Here is a 13,716-nt window from a genome sequence, read left to right as displayed (position 1 = left end):
GGAAGAACCCATGTCTTGTCGCATGCAAGTGACGTATTCTAGCATTTTCAGTCATGGCGGCAGAAGGTTCTGAAGACTTGAGCAGCAACGGGGAACTCGGGGATCCTTCAGGTTGAGAACATGTTATCTAATTAAAGTATACCTTAATCGTTATTGCAAAATAATGCATTGTTTCGTTTTAAAAATCAACATCCAAAGATGTATGGTAGCACTCCCAACGTAGAGAACAGGGACAGGACAGCACAGTATCCGTTTCACCCATTTAATTCGTCCAATCAAACAAAGCATGCTAATGTCTGGGCCTAGCTAGTCCTTCCTCAGAGCAGTGTTGGTGAGTGCTACATCTTCTGGATGGTGTTTTTAAAAAAGTGTTGTGGTTTAGCACCAAGAGCTTGTTTCTGGGGAGGCGCTGTGCCCCATTGCAGCATTGCCTCGTTGTTGGTTATTTATGGATCCAACTCGTCGACTGCAGCGACAACATGGCCAACGCGTAAGCATGTTAGCAGTTAGCAAGTTAGCATGTTAGCAGTTAGCATGTTAGCAAGTTAGCAGTTAGCATGTTAGCAGTTAGCATGTTAGCATGTTAGCAGTTAGCAACCCGCGTTAGCCACGGTTGTCGGCGTGTTTTGGGCTCCAATGAATGATAATGATAATGTGATGTGCTTGTTTCCCCCTTGTCTGTCCCAGCTCGATTTGAAACGTTACCCGATGTATTATGTCACTACTTCGGTTGAATATAAAATAATTATTTACGAACAACAGCCCACCTGATGCAGGAGTACGTAACGTTAGCTAACAAGCTACTCTATGTTATCCCTCTCATGTCGTCTGACAGCTCTGGAGGTTACCGACCCTCTCGAGTCTGCGACAGAGTCAGAGATGGCCGTGGTTTCGGAGGAGAACGGAGGGGGTGAAGTGACACCGGAGGTGGCCTCGGTGGCCCCGGATCCCAATGCGTACTCTCTGCCCCCGGCGGAGGAGGATGATGAGGGAGAGCTGCCGGTGGACTTTGACCGTCTGTGGAAGGGGGCCCACGACAACCCGCAGGACTTCTCCAGCTGGACCGACCTGCTACAGTACTGCGAGCAAGAGGTGAGAGGAGGAGAGGATGAGGTGAGAGGAGGAGAGGAGGTGAGAGGAGGAGAGGATGAGGTGAGAGGAGGAGAGGATGAGGTGAGAGGAGGAGAGGATGTACCGAACGACTTGAACGGCCTTTGTTGAAGATGTTTGAAAGTCACTGCTCTTGTCTGTGTGTGTACTGTTGCTGAACCATGACTGCTGTTCCAAGATGCAAACTGAAGTAGTACTGGAAGCATACCAAGGAGCCTTGGCATACTGGTCCCTGATCTTGTGACGGGAATGTTACTGTAACAGAACCAGGGAACTACTTCCCACAGTCCTCCTAATAGATCTCCTCTCTCTCTCTGTACTTTGCGCACGCAGAGTCACATGACGGCGTCGCGACGCGCGCTGGTGGCGTTCTTGGCGCGGTACCCGCTGTGTTACGGCTACTGGAAGAAGTACGCAGACCTGGAGAGGCGAGCTGGCTACACCGCCAAAGCAGAGGAGGTGAGGGCTGAAGCCGGAAGCACCCCTAAACATCCAACAACTCAACACCACGGCACAACTGTATACTTGAATGTTATTTAATTGCACGGCCTACATCACGGACACAGACACAGTTTGGGAACCTTTAAGTGTCTAGCTGAGTCCCTAGCACTGGAATGAGGAACTGATTAGCACTGATAAGATTCTGTAAGGACAAGCAATAACAAGAATTCGGACGTGCCTGTACGTGTTACACACGGTGAATAAACTTCTATTCTAAGGATGGAGAAGTATCTGAGGCAGAGTCAGACTGTATATGGTAGACTGTTTACATGTACAATATGCCTACTGTGCAGGTGTTGTGATTCCTGTGTGGTGTGTGTGTGGTTCCAGGTGTGTGTGCAGGGTTTGAAGGCCATCCCTCTGAGCGTAGATCTCTGGATCCACTACATTAACCTGCTGCTGGGAACGTTGGACATGAACCTCCCCGAGTCGCCCAAGCGCATCCGCTGGTAGGGACCCCTCGATGCACATCTAACATGTAGAAATCCCTACACACACAGCACGCACATCTCCAACGGTGTGTATTGGCACAGATTTATACACACACAGGTGCACATTCTCTGTCATGCCCCCTCCTTTGAGCCTCATGTCTTGCGTATAATACCAGCACGTGGGAGGCTGATCTGTGTGTTCCCTGTTCTCTCCTGGTCCCTGTTCTCTCCTGGTCGCTGTTCTCTCCTGGTCGCTGTTCTCTCCTGGTCGCTGTTCTCTCCTGGTCCCTCAGCGCGTTCGAGGAGGCCCTGGATGCCGCGGGGATGGACTTCCACTCGGACCGGCTGTGGGACCTCTATGTGGAGTGGGAGAAGGAGCAGGGGGATGTGAGGGCCGCCGCCGGCGTCTACGACCGCGCCCTCAGGGCCCCCACACAGCTCTACAGCAGCCACTACGAGAAGTGAGAGCTCACACACACACACACACACACACACTCTTGCACACACCTACTCTTGCACACAAGTCATAGACGGGCACATGTACACACGTGCGACTGAATGTGTCTTTTACTTTCCATCATCTCCTTCCCACTGTCCTCATCCCTCTTCCTGTCCTCCCTTCTCATTTCTCTCTCTCTCTCTCTCTTTCTCTGTCTCTCTCTTTCTCTGTCTCTCTCTCCCTCTATACTCTCTCCCTCTCTCTGTCTCTGCTCTCCGTCTCTCCTCTCTCTCTTTCTCTGTCTCTGTCTCTCTCTGCTCTCTGTCTCTATACTCTCTCTGTCTCTCTCCCTCTCTCTCTCTGTCTCTGCTCTCCGTCTCTCCTCACCTCTCTCTCTCTCTGTCTCTCTGTCTCTCTCTGCTCTCTGTCTCTATACTCTCTCTCTCTCTTTCTCTTTCTCTGTCTCTCTGTCTCTCTCTGCTCTCTGTCTCTATTCTCTGTCTCTCTCCCTCTCTCTCTCTGTCTCTGCTCTCCGTCTCTTTTCACCTCTCTCTCTCTCTCTCTCTCTCTCTCTCTCTCTCTCTCAGACTGAAGGCCCACCTGAACGCCCACGGGCCCAAGGAGGTGCTGTCCCCGGAGGAGTACGAGGAGCTGCGTGTGGAGTACCGGCAGGCCCAGAAGGCGGAGAAGGCGGCTGCCCGGGCCGAGGGTGGGGGGGAGGAGGAGGAGAGACCTCCCGGAGAGGAGGAGCCTGAGGAGGAGGACGGCAAAGACTCCGTATGTCAGCTTCGCACTTGTGCCGCCATGTCTGGGTCTCATCTTAACCCTGATGACGTCTGTCGGGTCGTAGCTTAGCTTCAGACTGGAGTGCCTGATGCATGGGCTCCATTTATTCAAACTAAGATACTAATGCATCTACCTTCCTCCTTTCTTTGGGGGAAAATCACTGATCTGACATAATTAGATGGGTTAGGGCTTCCACCAATCCATTCATGTTAGATCAGAGATCACCTCGAGGAATGAAAGGAAGAATATTCTATTTCTGGTGTGTTCAAACGTGGCTCCAGTCTGTGCAGCAGCCATGCTGTGTGTGTGTGTGTGTGTGTGTGTGTGTGTGTGTGTGTGTGAGCTCTGTGGTCTTGTCCCTCCAGGAGGAGATGGTGCAGAGGATGAGAGAGCTGGCGTTGGCCCGCAGAGAGAGGGTCTTCCAGCTGCTGGAGGGGGAGGTCAGGAAGAGGTGGAACTTTGAAGACGCTGTGAGTTTCTCCCACGTACACGCTCACACTGTCCTCTTCACTCACCCTCTCACACTGTCCTCTTCACTCACCCTCTCACACTGTCCTCTTCACTCACCCTCTCTCACACTGTCCTCTTCACTCACCCTCTCACACTGTCCTCTTCACTCACTCTCTCTCACACTGTCCTCTTCACTCACCCTCTCACACTGTCCTCTTCACTCACTCTCTCTCACACTGTCCTCTTCACTCACCATCTCACACTGTCCTCTTCACTCACCCTCTCACACTGTCCTCTTCACTCACCCTCTCACACTGTCCTCTTCACTCACCCTCTCACACTGTCCTCTTCACTCACCCTCTCACACTGTCCTCTTCACTCACCCTCTCACACTGTCCTCTTCACTCACTCATTCACCTACCTATCACTCACTCACTCACGCTCATACTGTCCTCTTCACTCATCCTCTCACACTGTCCTCTTCACTCACCCTCTCACTCATTCACTCACTCACTCACTCACTCACCCTCTCACTCACTCTCTCACACTGTCCTCTTCACTCACCATCTCACACTGTCCTCTTCACTCACCCTCTCACACTGTCCTCTTCACTCACCCTCTCACACTGTCCTCTTCACTCACCCTCTCACACTGTCCTCTTCACTCACTCATTCACCTACCCATCACTCACTCACTCACTGACGCTCACACTGTCCTCTTCACTCACCATCTCACACTGTCCTCTTCACTCACCCTCTCACACTGTCCTCTTCACTCACCCTCTCACACTGTCCTCTTCACTCACCCTCTCACACTGTCCTCTTCACTCACCCTCTCACACTGTCCTCTTCACTCACCCTCTCACACTGTCCTCTTCACTCACTCATTCACCTACCCATCACTCACTCACTCACTGACGCTCACACTGTCCTCTTCACTCACCCTCTCACACTGTCCTCTTCACTCACCCTCTCACACTGTCCTCTTCACTCACCCTCTCACACTGTCCTCTTCACTCACTCATTCACCTACCTATCACTCACTCACGCTCATACTGTCCTCTTCACTCACCCTCTCACACTGTCCTCTTCACTCACCCTCTCACACTGTCCTCTTCACTCACTCATTCACCTACCTATCACTCACTCACGCTCACACTGTCCTCTTCACTCACCCTCTCACACTGTCCTCTTCACTCACCCTCTCACACTGTCCTCTTCACTCACCCTCTCACACTGTCCTCTTCACTCACCCTCTCACACTGTCCTCTTCACTCACTCATTCACCTACCTATCACTCACTCACGCTCATACTGTCCTCTTCACTCACCCTCTCACACTGTCCTCTTCACTCACCCTCTCACTCATTCACTCACTCACCCTCTCACTCACTCTCTCTCACACTGTCCTCTTCACTCACCCTCTCACTCATTCACCTACCACTCACTCACTCACCCTCTCTCTCACTCACACTGTCCTCTTCACTCACTCACTCACTCACTCACTCACTCACTCACTCACTCACTCACTCACCCTCTCTCTCACTCACTCTCTCACACTGTCCTCTTCACTACTCATTCAACTACCACTCACTCACTCACCCTCTTTCTCACTCACTCTCACTCACACACCTCCTTCCATCTCTGGATCACTTGATTTGATTTGTCAGAATGTTATAAATACAGATAGTGCTTTCCCAATTGGGCAACAATACACCATTAAAACCTCTCTGACAAGCATTAAAAACACAGTCTGGTAACTTATTTCCATTGTGGACCTCTTGTGTGCACAATTTGGGTGCAAAACAGCAAAGGCAATGTGCAAAGAATACTCGTCCTAAGTGAGACATGATCATACTGCAATATATACACTCTGACCTCTAATATATATTAAACAAAAAGAAAATATTACACACTACGAGGAAGAACAAAGCTATTCTTACCCTACGTGGATAGCCACTTACTCAAGGCCTGGGTATCCCTGTGGCCATGTTTATCTTGGTGGGCAGACTGTTCCACACTATTGCAGCTGAGTAGAGGAAAGTTGCCTGACCATAAGTGTTGAACTTGAAACTGTAGGGGATTACTGGATTACTGGATTACTGGTCCCGCTCTCTCTAGTGAAGTACTTGATTGTTGATTGTTTCTTATGCAATTAAAATAATTTCAAAAAGATTTGGGAACCTCCCCAAAGACTTATCTTGTATTTGATGAACCACACACAAATGGAATTGCCTCTTCAACTGGTCTTCCTTTCTCTCTCTCTCCGTCTCTCTCTCTCTCTCCCTCTCCCTCTCCCTCTCCGTCTCCGTCTCCCTCTCTCTCTGTCTCTGTCTCTCTCTGTCTCTCTCTGTCTCTCTCTGTCTCTCTCTCCCTCTCTCTCCCTCTCTCTCTCTCTCTCTCTCTCTCTCTCACCCACCCACCCCCACCGGCAGATCAAGCGTCCGTACTTCCACGTCAAGCCTCTGGACCGGGCCCAGCTGCGGGCCTGGCACTCGTACCTGGACTGGGAGCTGACCCAGGTGGACCTGGGCCAGGGGGAGACGGAGACAGAGGACCCCGAGTTCCTGGAGGCGCTGCGGGAGAGCGGCGTGGTGGCGGGGGGGGACCGGAGGGTCCGCATCCTGTTCGAACGCTGCCTCATCGCCTGCGCCCTCTACGAGGAGTTCTGGACCAAGGTGAGCAGATGGGACTGGACAGGTTTGTCCTCTCTCTCACAACCTGAAGGACTCCCTTCACTACGTGATTTCAGTCAGGGTTCACTCATACAGGACTGATCATCAGGACTGGATGTCTCTCTCAGTGCAAAATCAACTGTATCCAACAACAACGTGAGCTAGTTTAGTCTCTTAACGTGTCGGTGGACTCTCACGTCTGCGTTCTCCTCAGTACGTCCAGTACCTGGAGCCTCAGAGTCTGGAGGAGGCCAGGGGGCTGTTCAGACGGGCGTGCGACATCCACCTGGCCCACAAACACACCATCCACCTGCAGTGGGCCACGTTCGAGGAGAGGCACGGTGAGGAGTCATCACGCACGCACACACACACACGCACACACACACACACACACACACACCGTCCCACTCATTTAATAGCAAGTGAATCACAGGACATGGTTTCCTCACCCTCCCTCCCAGGTGACCTAGTGGAGTCCAGGCGCGTGCTCGTGGACCTGGAGGCCGCCATGCCGGGCCTGGCCATGGTGCGCCTGCGCCGGGCGGGGCTGGAGAGGCGGTCCGGCCGCCTGGAGGAGTCGGAGGCGCTGCTCAGGGACGCGGTGGCCCAGTCGAGAGACACGCCCTCCCTCCACGCCTTCTTCTCCATCAAGCTGGCCCGCTTCCTGCTCAAGCTGCAGAAGAACCCCGGCAAGGCGCGCGGCGTCCTGCAGGAGGCGCTGGAGATCAGCCCGGTGAGGGAGGAGGGAGGGAGGATGGAGGGGGAGATCAGCCTGGTGAGGGAGGAGGGAGGGAGGATGGAGGGGGAGATCAGCCCGGTGAGGGAGGGAGGATGGAGGGGGAGATCAGCCTGGTGAGGGAGGAGGGAGGGAGGATGGAGGGGGAGATCAGCCCGGTGAGGGAGGGAGGATGGAGGGGGAGATCAGCCTGGTGAGGGAGGGAGGATGGAGGGGGAGATCAGCCTGGTGAGGGAGGGTGGAGGGAGGGGGAGATCAGCCTGGTGAGGGAGGGAGGATGGAGGGGGAGATCAGCCTGGTGAGGGAGGGAGGATGGAGGGGGAGATCAGCCTGGTGAGGGAGGGTGGAGGGAGGGGGAGATCAGCCCGGTGAGGGAGGAGGGAGGGAGGATGGAGGGGGAGATCAGCCCGGTGAGGGAGGAGGGAGGGAGGATGGAGGGGGAGATCAGCCTGGTGAGGGAGGGGGGAGGGGGAGATCAGCCTGGTGAGGGAGGGGGGAGGAAGGGGAGATCAGCCTGGTGAGGGAGGGTGGAGGGAGGGGGAGATCAGCCTGGTGAGGGGGAGGATGGAGGGGGAGATCAGCCTGGTGAGGGGGAGGAAGGTGAGATCAGCCTGGTGAGGGAGGGGGGAGATCAGCCTTGTGAGGGAGGGGGGAGGGAGGGGGAGATCAGCCTGGTGAGGGAGGGGGGAGGGAGGGGGAGATCAGCCTGGTGAGGGAGGGGGGAGGAGGGGGAGAAGGTGGTCATGAGGGATGAGGAGAGTGGAGGGAAAAGGCACACCTCCATAAAATGGAGATCAGGTGCTGATTAAACATACAACATGAAGAAAGAAAAGGATCCCCACACTGGAACTCAGCTCCCGTACAGCAGATGGTGACATTTCAAACCGAAGCTCTTCCTCAGACATAAAACATACATGTACAACTGCCATCTTATACCCAATTTCAATCAGGTCACATGATCATCATGACCCCAGAAAGTGACCAGCCCAGGGCCAGGGAGGAGGGGTGAGGAGGGTTCAGGGAGGGGGGGGGGCAGGAGTACAGGATTGTTACGCTACAGTTCTTATGATTGTCTTTCTTCCTCTCTATAATGTGTCCTTCCTCTCTCTCCTTCCCTCCCTCCCTCCCTCCCTCCCTCCTCAGGAGAACAGTAAACTGCACCTGAGCCTTCTGGAGCTGGAGGTGTCGGGGGATCCGCGGGGGTCGCCAGAGGGGGTGCAGGAGTGTGTGACGCGCGCGCTGGCCGCGCCCCTCTCCCCGCGGGCCAAGATCCTCTTCTCCCAGAGAGGCCTGCAGTACGCCGAGGATTATGGGAACTCGGTGCAGAGGTCAGAGCTGGCGAGACTAAGCAGTGATTGGGTTTGGGTTGCTTTTTTCCAGGACATGCACACACAAACGGGTGAGGTGACCGTCTAGAGTTTTATGAATCAATCAAACTTGATTATTGCACCTTAAATGCAAATTGTAATACAAAATGCTTTGACAGGGAAAAAAATCATAAAAGCATTATAATAGACCTGATGAGAAAGCATGAATAAATATTTTGAAATGTAAATAATAATAACTACCCAGTCGGTGCACAGACGTGTGGGTGGGGGGGGGGGGTGCGGCAGGAAGGGCTGCTGACGGGCTGGTTCTGACGGGCTGGTTCTGGCTGGCTGGTTCTGACTGGCTGGCTGGTTCTGATGGGCTGGTTCTGACTGGCTGGCTGGTTCTGGCTGGCTGGTTCTGACTGGCTGGCTGGTTCTGGCTGGCTGGTTCTGACTGGCTGGCTGGTTCTGGCTGGCTGGTTCTGGCTGGCTGGTTCTGACTGGCTGGTCTGGCTGCTCTCTCCTCCCCAGTGTGCTGAGCGTGTATGAGGAGCACCAGCGGCTTCTGAAGGAGCTGAGCAGCAGGAAGAGAGCAGCGGAGAACGGGTGAGAGGAGCAGCTAAGCCATTAGTACTAGTTTGTTTGTATATTGTAGAGAAATATATGTATATATATTACATATACATATATATTATACATGTTTACAGATTGTATGTACATATTCTATATTTTACACATACTGTATGTGTATATATATATATATGTGTTTGTACTGTTTTGTTTATCGATCTTGTTGTTTACAGTGACAGCGAGGAACCTGAGAAGATGAGCAAAGCTGACGATGACTCCGCTGTGCCTGCGGCCCCTCCCGCCATGCCTCCCGTTCCCATGACGACGCCCCCTCCTCCCGTGATGGGCGGGGACATGAGTGGCAGCCAGGCAGGCTACGGGAGCTACGGGGGGTACAGCAGCTGGTACCAGGTAGGGGGAGATCAGTGTACTGTGTCCGTATTTGAAATCCCTATCTGTGCTTGATTGCTCTTTGGAGCAATGGGGTCAATGGAATAGTCCCAAAGTAGTCAACCCCGCCCATTCAGGTTCTCCCAACAGAAGCTCAAAGTTTCAGGTACTATGGTAATTAATACGTGTGGCTGCAGATGGTAATTAATACGTGTGGCTGCAGATCCTACATGATTTCCTCGTCTTCCTGAACACTTCTCTGCTTCTCTTTGTTTCAGCAGCCTCAGTATGGAGGGTATGGGTACCAGAACCCATGGAACTACAGTCAGGGCTACTACCCTCCCAGCTAGAGGGGAAGAGAAAGACTGTGACACACCAGCGGACAGCAGGAAGTTGAGGCCCTACTGCCCAGTCCTGAGTCCTTCCAACACTCAGCCTTCCCCCTTCTCTCTCTCTCTCCCTTTCTTTCTCTCTTTTTCTCCCCCCCTCCCCCCTTGCAGTAATCTCCAATCTAAGTGGCTGGACTGGCAACATCAAAGGGGGTTATATAGCTTTCACCTCTCCAGCCAGCTTAGATCAGTGATTCACCCCAAGAGAAGGAAGGAAGAAAGAGAATGAATGAATGAACGAACAAGCGATCGTTGTTTGAACACAGCCCTGAGATACCGGGCTTTCCACCTCTGCTGAGAACTCCATGTTGTTGGTCAGGACCAGTCTGATCTGGGAATGTTGTACATTGTTTTTACGATAACTATTTTTGTATTCTCTTAGACCCGACACCCCTCTCACTCTTAACCGTTAGTGTTCCACATCAGGATCATTCCATGCGTTGTCTTTTTCTAATGTACATAAGGGTGTTTTATAGTTTGTCTATCAAAGCTCTTTAGTTAAATCATTCAGATGTCAGAGGTAGTGGTGTGTAATATGACATTCTGCTCAGTTTCACCTGTTCTAAAGACAAACCATGTCTGCATCTGTGGACTCAAGTCATAGAAAATCTATTATATGAATATATTATATGAGAAGTGGAGTGAAATTGGTTATATGAGAAACCTGACAGGAACTGTACTTTACAATAGATCTGCTCTTCAACCAATAGAACAGCAGTAATACCCACGTGTGTTCCTGGCGAAAACCACTCAAACCTCAGTCAACCCGCTGCCTTTTTGTAACTGTTTTCAGATGTCTCCGTTTGTGTTGCGTTCCAAACTAATGGCATGCACTGTGGGATTCAATTACAGAGCAAAGATGTGACAAATTTCATTTTAATTTGGGAACTGATGTGTTTTCTCCAATTTTACATTGCTCAATAAAAATGTTAGCAAATCTCAATATGATGTTATGACATTTGAGGTGGGCGGGTGGTTAAATTGCAGTAACATGATTTCATGTATTTAGTGATCGTCATTTAATTAGATCACTGACTAGTGATCAATATCAGACCAGTAACATGACTGTAAACCTGAACTGTATTACCTCTTATATTTAAAACGGTAAACTGCAATAATACATCAGACTTCATATGCAAAGTGACTTCAAACTAGCATTTTTTTTCTCCAAGTCAGTTTTATTCAAGCAGATTTAGTGATTATCTCAATAATCAATATATCACTGTCAATTCTTACTTACAAAAAAACCCAACAGTTTTCAGGGTGATGCACGTTGCAGTATTGTACGGGCCAGATGTTAACTTCAAGCCCCATAAGAATCAAGTCTCCTGTGCTGCTACATAAATTGAGATTAAGTTCAAAGTGTTTGTTCTAAGGAAGATCTGTTGTTGATATTTTTGAGGGTGTTTCAGAGAGAAGCATCGACAGGTTAGCCTGCTAACTTTATAAAACATTCTGAAATAACTGCAATCAATCAATAAAAAAAAAAAGTACTATTGGTATAATTATACGACTTCAAGACACTTCAAGCAACCCGAATTCATAAAAATCCAGGAATTCAAGAGCAAGTTTTTTTCTCTCCAAGTTAGCAGGCTAATGTAGCGATGCTCCTCTGTGCAACCCTGGCCTGTCTCTTCTTGGTTATGGTCTGTGGAGGTAGAGGTCGGCTCACAGCTGCTCCTCACTTTTTGGCAACGACCAGCACAGCCGAAGGCACCAAACCTGGACCAGCAAGGACACAGACAGAGCGGTCAGTTAGTTAATGAGCACACGATCAGAGGCACTGGCCTGGAAGGGCTGCAGTCGGGGGCCTCGTCTATCAGTCGGCCCTCACCCAGCTCCCGCAGCGGTTTCTCCATGTCCGTCTCGGTGTAGACGCAGCGGGGGTACGGCGACAGCAGCGTGAAGTCCTGCCCCTCGGGGACGTTGGCGTTCATCTGGACGTAGACGCGCACGGCCGCCAGCGGCTCCTGGGCCTTGAACACGGCCGTGATGGCTGACCCGTCCAGCAGCCGCACCTGAGGAGAGGAGGAGGGAGGGAAGAGGAGCATGAGGGAGAAGAGAAGAGGGGGAGAGAAGAAGAGGAGCATGGGAGAGGAGAAGATGAGGGCGAGAGAAGAGAAGGAGAGGAGAGGAGAAGAGGAGGGGGACAGGAGAAGAGGAGGGTGAGAGAGAAGAGAAGGAGAGGAGGGGGACAGGAGGATGAGGAGGAGGGAGAGAGAGAGAGAGGAGAAGCAGAATGAAGCAGAGCAGTGCCTCAGTCTGGCCTAAGGGTCAGTACCTCCATCTCTGGGCTGCACGTCCAGCTCTTTCCACACAGATCGACAGCGGTCTTCAACCCCGACCTCCACTCTCATGACCCCTCACCCCTACTCTCTTGACCCCTGACCCCTACTCTCTTGACCCCTGGCCCCTACTCTCATAACCCCATGCCTCTCACCTGTATCCTGCACTCGTCGTAGTCCTTCTTGGCCGGGGGCGGACCCTGGCTGGTCGGTGAGGGAGGGGCAGGTTCAGCTGGGGGCGGGGACACAACGGTGCTAGAGGAGCCGCCTCCAAACTTACGAAGGGAGGAGAGACGCGAGGAGAGACGTGGGGTTAAGAGACCAGAGAATCAGGGAGAGAGGAAGAAAAGGGTTCAGTCAGTGAGTTTTGCTCCTATGAGAAGTACGAAGTTGTGAGGTATATAATAGGTTGAAGTTGTGAGGTATATAATAGGTTGAAGTTGTGAGGTATATAATAGGTTGAAGTTGTGAGGTATATAATAGGTTGAAGTTGTGAGGTATATAATAGGTTGAAGTTGTGAGGTATATAATAGGTTGAAGTTGTGAGGTATATAATAGGTTGAAGTTGTGAGGTATATAATAGGTTGAAGTTGTGAGGTATATAATAGGTTGAAGTTGTGAGGTATATAATAGGTTGAAGTTGTGAGGTATATAATAGGTTGAAGTTGTGAGGTATATAATAGGTTGAAGTTGTGAGGTATATAATAGGTTGAAGTTGTGAGGTATATAATAGGTTTAGACTAGCGTTAGCACAGTCCGGTACCTTCTGTGCTCGTTCCTCTCTGTCGCGCGCAATCTTATCGCGAACCCTCTGCCTGAATGAGAGACAGCAGAAGTGAGCATGGATGATGGACTTCACTAACGAGCTTGAGGACTGGGGGTGCACGTCCACCGGAGAGCTGTATTTTAGAGCTGGCGTTTTCTCATTATTTACAATGGGTAATGAGCGCTATAGAGACGAGAGCTGTGTTCCAAGTGCTTTTTAGCGCCATGAGCTCTGGGCTTTTTTTGGGCTAGAGCGCAGGCTTGTAAAAGGCTGTTCAGACGATGAGGACGGACCATTTTTTGGCAAGACTGCTGGGTCAGCGAATGCTAGCACTAGCTAACATTAGCTAGCTATCTTTAACTTAGCTAGTTAATCTGCAGTCTACTAAACCACGACGACACTCTGCGCTAGCGTGAGCGGTCGCTAGCCTGGCCAGTCTACTAGCTTTCAGAGCAGCTGTGAGCTCGGCACTGTTCAGCTACATACAGCCGGCCGGTGGACACACACAGCCTGAGAGCGGAGGGAGGTCAGAGAAGAGTACTTGGCCATTTTGTCCTCCATCTTCTCTCTCCGGCGCAGGTCGGTCAGCTTCTTCATCTCGTCCTCCTGGAGCTTCTGTTTGATCTGCAGCAGCTCCTGGCCCTGCCTCCTGCGCTGCTTCTCCCTGTCCACCTCCTCCGCCCGCTCCCTCTCCCTGCGCTCCTCCTGCTTCACGCGCATCAGCTCCTCTAGCCTGGCGCACGCGCGCACACACACACACACACAAACACACACCGTTAAGAGCGAATGCCTCCTATTTTGTGCTGAGCAGAAATCAGCACACTGGGAGACATCATGAACCAGACACCAAATCTCACACTGGGAGTTTCACCATGAACTG

The 13,716-nt window shown here is 51.5% G+C and overlaps 2 protein-coding genes across 6 annotated transcripts in view; one reads left to right on the top strand and one right to left on the bottom strand.

The window, feature by feature from the left end:
- Window positions 1–53: 53 nt before the first annotated feature.
- On the top strand, window positions 54–10,710 carry LOC311317986 (pre-mRNA-processing factor 39; the record flags this gene model as incomplete). 3 transcript variants are annotated; one of them, XM_084449149.1, is made up of 14 exons in its annotated part: window positions 54–111; window positions 836–1,092; window positions 1,444–1,569; window positions 1,942–2,060; window positions 2,336–2,503; window positions 3,069–3,258; window positions 3,633–3,737; window positions 6,151–6,393; window positions 6,605–6,731; window positions 6,852–7,123; window positions 8,270–8,454; window positions 8,968–9,042; window positions 9,246–9,417; window positions 9,675–10,710. In XM_084449149.1, the coding sequence occupies 14 exons, from the start codon at window positions 54–56 to the stop codon at window positions 9,744–9,746; spliced, it is 2,169 nt and encodes a 722-aa protein (XP_084305275.1). In that variant the 3' UTR covers window positions 9,747–10,710. The 3 variants fall into 3 exon arrangements, with proteins under 3 accessions (XP_084305275.1, XP_084305274.1, XP_084305273.1); XM_084449148.1 differs by having other exon boundaries at window positions 9,240–9,417; window positions 9,678–10,710; XM_084449147.1 differs by having other exon boundaries at window positions 9,240–9,417.
- The window catches only part of ubxn1 (UBX domain protein 1), an 11,280-nt gene continuing 8,271 nt past the window's right edge, over window positions 10,708–13,716 (bottom strand). For 2 of the 3 annotated variants that reach the window (XM_084449152.1, XM_084449151.1), the window contains exons 6-10: window positions 13,378–13,569; window positions 12,834–12,885; window positions 12,226–12,345; window positions 11,620–11,803; window positions 10,710–11,507 (exon numbers count right to left, since the gene is read on the bottom strand). In XM_084449152.1, coding sequence (XP_084305278.1) covers window positions 11,467–11,507; window positions 11,620–11,803; window positions 12,226–12,345; window positions 12,834–12,885; window positions 13,378–13,569 — 589 coding nt within the window. In that variant the 3' untranslated portion in view covers window positions 10,710–11,466. Of the gene's footprint in view, window positions 11,508–11,619; window positions 11,804–12,225; window positions 12,346–12,833; window positions 12,886–13,377; window positions 13,570–13,716 lie in introns of all 3 variants that reach the window. The other variant, XM_084449153.1, reaches the window with a different exon arrangement.

This window comes from Borostomias antarcticus (assembly GCF_949987555.1).
Source record: "Borostomias antarcticus genome assembly, chromosome: 14".
Classification (NCBI taxonomy): Eukaryota; Metazoa; Chordata; class Actinopteri; order Stomiiformes; family Stomiidae; genus Borostomias; species Borostomias antarcticus.
Note: the sequence above shows the minus strand (reverse complement) of the source record. Positions and strands in the feature narration are given on the sequence as shown.